The sequence below is a fragment of the Talpa europaea genome (genome assembly GCF_964194135.1).
Source record: "Talpa europaea genome assembly, chromosome: 12".
NCBI lineage: Eukaryota > Metazoa > Chordata > Mammalia > Eulipotyphla > Talpidae > Talpa > Talpa europaea.
Window position 1 is genome coordinate 52,605,578 of NC_140079.1, and position 8,075 is coordinate 52,613,652.

At 36.9% G+C, this 8,075-nt stretch overlaps 1 protein-coding gene across 1 annotated transcript; it reads right to left on the bottom strand.

The window, feature by feature from the left end:
* Nucleotides 1-437: 437 nt before the first annotated feature.
* Nucleotides 438-6,158, bottom strand: PTGS2 (prostaglandin-endoperoxide synthase 2; the record flags this gene model as incomplete). Its single annotated transcript, XM_084249033.1, has 10 exons — nt 438-847; nt 987-1,134; nt 1,554-1,840; nt 2,157-2,403; nt 2,532-2,615; nt 3,234-3,415; nt 4,172-4,315; nt 4,994-5,137; nt 5,256-5,372; nt 6,107-6,158. 10 exons carry the CDS (start codon nt 6,156-6,158, stop codon nt 438-440), a joined length of 1,815 nt encoding a protein of 604 aa, XP_084105159.1.
* Between the last annotated feature and the right edge of the window lie 1,917 nt (nt 6,159-8,075).

The window sequence follows — 8,075 nt, forward strand, 5'->3', positions numbered from 1 at the left end:
ACAATGTAGAAAGAAACTTGCAGCATTTTGCCATTCTGTAACAGCATTTAAACCATGTAACAGCATTTAAACCATGTAACAGCATTTAAACCATGTAACAACATTTAAACATTTAAATGTTTTAACAGCATTTAAAACATCCAAACATCTTTGTTGTTGTTCTTATTATACATCACAAAAGTTGAAATTCAAGTAAAAAGATAATCAAACTCACTGGTTTCTCAACCAACTTCTCATTGGTTCATAGAAAAGAACAAAGGCTCTTTTCCTCTAAATTTGAAGAAAATCTGTCTGCAAATAGTGTCACAACGCTCTTTACAAGTATGACTCTTTCCTCCTTAACAGAAGATATTAACATAAGGAGTTTAATATAAATATTAAATAATTAAATCAACAGAAATAGTTCATATAAATAAATAAATATGACCAATAGACTTCTATAGTTCAGTTGAACGTTCTTTTAGTAGTACGGTGGGGTTGATGTCATCTAGTCCAGAGTGAGAAGAACTTGCATTAATGGTGACTGTTTTGGTCAGCTGTGGATCTTGAACACTGAATGAGGTAAAAGGACAGCCCTTCACGTTATAGCAGATGAGAGACTGGATTGAGGCAGTGTTGATGATCTTAAAACCTACTTCCCCACCAAAAGTACTAGGCTTCCAGTACTCAGGAGAGCAAATAGGATTACCCATAAGTCCTTTCAAAGAGAATGGTGCTCCAAGTTCTACCATGGTCTCACCAAAGATGGCATCTGGACGTGGCTTTTCTACCAGAAGAGCAGGATACAGTTCCATAGCATCGATATCACCATAGGCTGCTTCTAACTCCGCAGCCATTTCCTTCTCGCCTATGAAAGTGACAGAGAGACAACCGGTGTAAAACTTTACAAAGTAAAGAAAGTTTTACCCCTTCATTCAATTGGCTTTCAATTTTCCTGTTATTTCCATTTTACCCTGATTCCCTTAAGTTTAGACACTGATTCTCACCTGTGAGTTCTTCAAAGGATTTGTAGGGCTGTAGCAAAAAGCGCTTGCGATACTCATTAAAAGACTGGTATTTCATCTGTCTGCTCTGGTCAATTGAGGCCTGTGCTACTTTCTGTACTGCAGGTGAAAGATTCCTACCACCAGCAACCTGTGAGAAACAAATTAAATTGTCACACACAATCTTCAGGCATCATGACAATTTTATTTTAAAGCATTCAGTGGCTACAACATAGGTAACTGCACCAGTTGAGACTTGCAGAATACTATTCTATCGATAGCTATTCTATATCTATTTTTATAATCTATGACATTTCTAGTCTATAAAATTATAGCAAGTTTAAATATACATATATATCATTAAGGTATGGCTACATATTGCTATTTGATAACTGCACACAAAGTTAAGACTTTTCAAAAAAAATTAGGCTTCTTATTTCAAGAAAAGAACTTCACTAGCAAACATTTTAACAAATCTATTGCCAAGTTTAATAAAAGTCATTCTGTGGCAGAATTTCTAGTTACTGACTAGTTTTTTATTTTGTGTAGTTTTTCAATAACAATGCTTACCCTGCCAGCAATTTGCCTGCTGAATGATTCAACAAACTGGGTAAGACCATGTTCTAATAAGATAGAGTTGTTGTAGAGAAACTGTTGATAGTTGTACTCTTTTTCGTCAATTTGAAAGGCGTCAGGCAGAAGGGGATGCCAGTGGTAGAGGGTGTTAAACTCAGCAGCAATGCGGTTTTGGTATTGGAATTGTTGGTTGAAAAGCAGTTCTGGATCAAATTTAAGCTTGAAGTTATAGCCACTCAAGTGTTGGACATAGTCTTCAATCACAATCTTAATAGTTTCACCTATTTGCACAAAGTAAAAGGTTTCAGACATTAATACTTTCTGATCCCAAATGCCAAGCAATTGAAATGCAACTTTGCGAAATCTGCTGTTCCTTTACTTTGAGTTTTTCCTTTCCAAAATGAAAGTTTACTTATATGGCCTTTATATGGCCGGTCATGCTCAAAGACTCAATTTATATTATGTAATTCTTACTGCTTATTATATACCGCTTAGTATATAAGTATATATTATATACTTAAAATATAGCAAATGTAACAAATTAGCTTTCTATGGGGAAGAGGGTTTGATTGAAATCATTTTCTCTTTTTTGCTTACCTATCAGTATTAGCCTGCTTGTCTGGAATAACTGCTCATCACCCCATTCTGGATGTTCCTTTTTCAGCACATCACATACTCTGTTATGTTCCCGCAGCCAAATGGTGGCATACATCATCAGACCAGGCACCATACCAAAGACCTCCTGCCCCACAGCAAAGCGGAGATGTTCAGGGATTTGAGGTGGGTAGATCATTGAGACCTGAGTATCTTTGACTGTGGGAGGATACACTTCTCCATCAATTATCTAAAAAATAAGAGCAGTAGTAAACATTACTAAAACAAGAGCCAATTAACAAATTTTAATTAATCATTAAGATTTGAAAATATAGGTAAGTGGTGAGTCATCATTCTCAACGTTCAAATGGAACAAACCTGATATTTCATTTTTCCATCCTTGAAAAGGCGCAGTTTATGCTGTCTATCCAAAGTTTCGCCGTAAACATGACTTAAGTCCACCTAGAAAATTATGGAAAAATTTCAATTTGTTGCTGTTGAAGTTGTACTTATAGAGTGTCCATAATATAATTTATCATCAAACAATTTTCAATAAAATATATTAATTAATAGTACATTAATGTTTTTGTCCACTGAAGGTACAAATCTGTCTCTTGTGTATCAAGTTGTTAGTGTTTCATATGGAACATGTAAGAATATCACATGTTTCAGTATAATTATATGGGATTTGTTTTAAAAAGCTTCTGAAAATGTATTTTGACATAAAATTCTTATCAATAAATTGAAACTGTCATTGAAATCCAAGAATAATAATGCTGCAAATACCTCCCTTTTTAATGTCTAAAGAAGCATAATTGCATACAAATGTTTTTGCATATACGACTTTCTGCAATGTTAATATTTTAAACTAAAAATATAAGACAAATTACAAATAATAACAACATATGTACACTTGCATGTGTGTGTTTAATTAAGCAGTTAGTTACAATGGAAACTCCATTAAAATTTTTATAGTTTTTTAAAAAGGGTGAATTATTTGTTATGACAAGTATGTATTATGTGGCCTTTAATATCAATACTTCATTATGATTTGCCATAATTCCTATTTCACTCTCTTACCCCATGGCCCACTCCTTTGGTGAAAGCTGGTCCTCGCTTATGATCTGTTTTGAAGAATTGGTGGGTGAAGTGCTGAGCAAAGAATGTAAACATCATATTTGTGCCCTGAGGATCAGGGATGAACTTTCTTCTTAAAAGGAATTTTTCCACAATTTCTTTGGAATCAGGAAGCTTTTTCTTTCCTAAAAAAAATTAGATAAGAATTGATTGATATAGTCAAGGAAGCAGACAGTTACTTAAACAGGACATTTTTCATCTCTAGGAGAGTTACAGTTGTGAACATGATCAGAATATAAAAGAAAATCTAAGATATGGGGAACAAGTTCTTATTGAATAATTTTGTCTATTTTGCTTAACTAGGATTAATTTAGTTTTATTGAAAGAATTTGAAAACCTTAGGTATTAAACCAAAATATTCACTCACTTTCATGGAACCGTTTACGTAGATTCTCACATTCAAAAAAAATTTCCATAAACATTCAGAAGAAAGGAAAAATCTATACTTCTATTAACTAATAAATGATTATTTGTGGTGGTTATTTTCTAGGTCACATAGCAGAGCAAAAATCTGCTACCACAAAATGTCTTTTAGGCAAAAGTCTGATTTAATGAGAAGGATTCTGAAGGAAGGTGGGGGTTCTTTTGAAAAATACATTTATTTGTAAACTTCTCTGCAAGGCCCTCTCTCAGGAAGATCGAATCTTATTTCTTTCCAATGGAGAAAGGCAGGACTTAAATCTGCATCTTTGTCTGCTTGCCTTTCTCTTACTTCCCTAACTGACCTTCCTTTCTCCCTGAAGTTCTTCTGTTTCAGCTAAATGGCATCTCAAGCCACATGGGCTACTCTGTCATGCTGGTCTCATCTATGTATTCAGAAGACCTCTATGTTATCATTAAATACATTTTTTTCCTTTTTTCTCTAAGTGTGTCACACTCACCTTTCACACCCATGGGAGTTGGACAGTCATCAGGTACTGGAGGAAGAGCTCTGGTATAATAGGAGAGGTTAGAAAAGGCCTCCCAGCTTTTGTAGCCGTAGTGCATGTTGTAAGTTGGTGGGCTCTCAACCAAATGTGATCTGGCTGAAATTTTCAAGAAAATAGGAATCGTTTTATTTGTTCTGATGTGCAAAGCAAATCAATATTCATGTTCATTATTATTGAAAAATGTGTAAAGTAGCATCAGAGATTGAATTCTAATCAAGAAACTATTTTTAAACAATTACTTTTAAAGCTGAACTGCCATGTGTATTTTTTAAAATAAGGAAAGTGGCTTATTAAAATCCACCTTGAATAAGGTGTATATATTTTACACAGGATGTTCTGGTCTTGCTATCTTAATTTTTCAAGTACCATCCACTCACTGTACAACAAGGAAGGCTATGATGACACTCATTTCAGAAATAAAGTTATTTTCTTGCTTATCCAAATCCAAATTAACCATTGATTTTAATGGGGGCCATCCTGTAATCCATGGGCATTCAATAAACAACTGGACCACACTTCCTTCACAAACTGGCACAGGCAGTAAAGGTCAATATACAGGGTTTGTAAGTAGACAGTAAGACGAAACTTAAACTGGATGGGACTGAGATGCAAATATCTTTGACCATTAAGGTAGCAGGTAAATAAAAAGGTATATTTCAAGTCATTTTGGCAAAGCTAGAAATATGTCTTGAATTAGGCTGACCAATCTACAGTAATATAAAATACATTTTTCTTTGAGAAAACTGAAAACCTTAGAAAGAGACTTGTACTCACATGTCAACACATATTTCATAATTGCGTTCCGCAGGAAGGGAATGTTATTGACAATGTTCCAGAAACCCCTGAAGTGGGTAAGTATGTAGTGCACTGTATTTGGAGTAGGTTTCAGCAATAATTTTATTCTTGTCATTAATTCAGCTGCAGTAAGAGAGGAGAAAATGAAGACATGAACGGGATCCATTATAACATATAGATCTATAAAATGACATCTGCCTACCTCCCCACTCCAAATGAAGGCACCAAAGGATAAACTTACGCGTTGAACAGTTTTCGCCATAAAATCCGGTTCGGGTACAGTCACACTTATACCGGTCAAATCCTATAGTCATACACACACCTCGGTTTTGACATGGGTTGGAACAGCAAGGATTTGCTATAATAAAAGAAATGACAGTAAGTAAATCATTCTTCAGTGTCCTAAAATATTAAATTGTAGACTTACTATGGGTCATCTCTACAATAATAAATTCAAGAAACAAACAGGTAGTCTTGAGGAGATTTTTTTTAATCTGTCTCACAGAATGGTTGTATAGAAATGCCAACTTCCTATACTAAACCAGGGAAACAAAATAATCAACCAGGGAAATCACCTCACTGAAAATCTCTTTCCTAACTTTTCAGATACTCGAATTAGCATTTTTTTAAAAAGCTCAAATAAGTAGCACTTTCAGAAGTAAAATGCGTGGATCGAGTACATTAATCAAGACTTAGGAAACATTTCAAAGCCCAAACAACTAACTTTTAAAATGTTGTGCTCTCTTTAAAAAATAACCTGGGCTTTCCTTGGGCAGGAAAGCACAACCCAGTGTATTTAAAGCAATGACGCCTGTCCAATAACAGTTGGTGCCATAAACGTCTCAAATGTATTTCTCAGACCCTGTATTAGGTCACCTCGAAAATTCTGCCAGTATTCCTGCTTAGCGGAAAGAAAAGTGAACCCCAGACCGTTAAGTGAATAGTATATGGGAGGCGACAAAGCTGGGCTCTCCCGCCAGATCTATCGGAATAAGTCTCTGGATCCCGAGCTTGCTCCCAGGGGCAAGAGGACCCAGCGCCAACTCCGCGACAGCTCGTGAAGAGACGTGCCCGCGGGGACGCGGTACCCACCTGCGCTGCTGAGCGCCAGCGCCGCGCAGAGAAGCAGGGAGCAGACGAGCATCTGGGCGGCCGGCGGCGCGCGCGTCTGGAGCGGGAGGAGGCGCAGAGCCGGGCGAGTTCCTGGAAGTGCTTCTGGCGCGCTCTAGCTGCAACCCGATTGACTGCTTAAGGAGAGATCCTGCCTTTTATGCTTAAGTTACAGCCGCAGGGGAGGGTAGGGAGGGGGCGGGAAGGGGGAGGGAGGAGCAAAGGGGAAAGAGGTGATGGTGCACGGGAGCCTTGGGAAAGGAAATTCCCTGGGGGGGCTATACCTGCGGGGGTGGGGGGGAAGCAAATTGTTTAAAAATGAACAATGAAATAAAAAATAAAAAAAATAATTAATAAAAGAATACTTGACATCAAAACAGACACTTTGCCCTGCATATTGAGATCTATAATATATATTTAAAGTATATAATACATATTTAAATATAAAAACAATATATAAATATATTAAAAATAAACATATATATATCTTTTACATCATTGTGTTTTCCTCGTGAAATTTCCACTACCAGTTTACCCGTGAACCATCACCATAGTCCTTTGTGTTCCTCTCCCCTTTTTGCTGATATTGTTTTAAGACAATTAAAGTCCAAAAAACTAAAGAAAGGGCTTTTTTACCTCTTGCCTACCCTTACCTACTTCACAAAATATATTTACTACAATTTCTTTCTGTCTCGTTTTCTTCTGAGTGGCCAGGCAAACATTTGTGTGCGAAAGGTGTGATCTTGCTGTTATAGAGCAGCCCTGATATTGAACAGGTTCCTGGCTGTGGGTCCTTACCCCCGCGCTTTAAAGGGACTTATGAATACTCTACTACAGACACACACAAAAGGTTAATAAAAGGTTTATTTACAAGAGAAAAGGAAATAAGGAAAATGTACAACTCAGGGAGAAAATAGGGAAATAAAGTCTTTAATGCGTCCTACCTGATCCGACGACCTGGAAACCCAAAGTCACTCTTAGAGCTAGCTGGCCAGATGCTGCGAGCTGGCAGAGAGCCAAAATGGGGATGCCCCAAAGCCCACGTGTCTGCCTTTTCTATCCACCTGGCTGCTTAACCCCACCCTCAGGTCCCAGCCACCTTCCCTTTGGTGGTGATTGGATTTGGAGTTCCCAGTGTCTTTGACTTTGACCTGGGGTGGGGGTGGAGTCCACAAAGCCTATATGGAATTAGCTTTGGGACATCCTTTTCCCCCTAACATTGCGAATTACTTTTCCTTCCTTTAAAGTTCTAAGCCTTCATCCCTTTCTGCTTTGCCCAGGAGGGCATATATACTCCCATTTTGCCTCATTTTCTTTGGAAGCATTCTACCTCTATAGATTCCCCGTCAGTAAAATTGTTTGTCTAATGTTGTCTAATGTTGATTAGACATTATCTAATTTGTCAATTTGTCTAATGTTGATTATTCGCCAGCCAATAAGAAGACTCCAGAGGGGGTCACAGGATCAAAGTAATATCATTGCATTGACTTCTTTTTTTTTGCAGTTGAACAAAATTCATTTTTATTGGTATCTGCTACAACAAGCAAGGTTAACATGCGGGGGCATCTCAGTAAGAAAGAGTTGAGGGTCATATTAAATCACCTTATTGAAACACTGTCATTTAGTATAAATGTTATAGAGCAGCCCCAATCATTTCCCCCTAACATAAAGACTTATGAAATTTCAACTAAGAGCAAAATTTTTAAAACATAAATCTTTTTAATAATTCGATTTTTTTCCATGAATAGGTTGTAGCTACTCCAATTTAAAATCGATATTTAGAACTCCTAATTCAAGCTTGGTTTAGAGGCCATGTAACAATCCATACTCTGAATCTGAGAGTGTTTTAAAATTGTGCATTGTAATTTTGAATTAACTTTGAAGTCATCCTGTTCCTCATTAGCCCCATTGTCAGGCCTTAATTGTATGACGTATAGAAGTATGTCCTTTT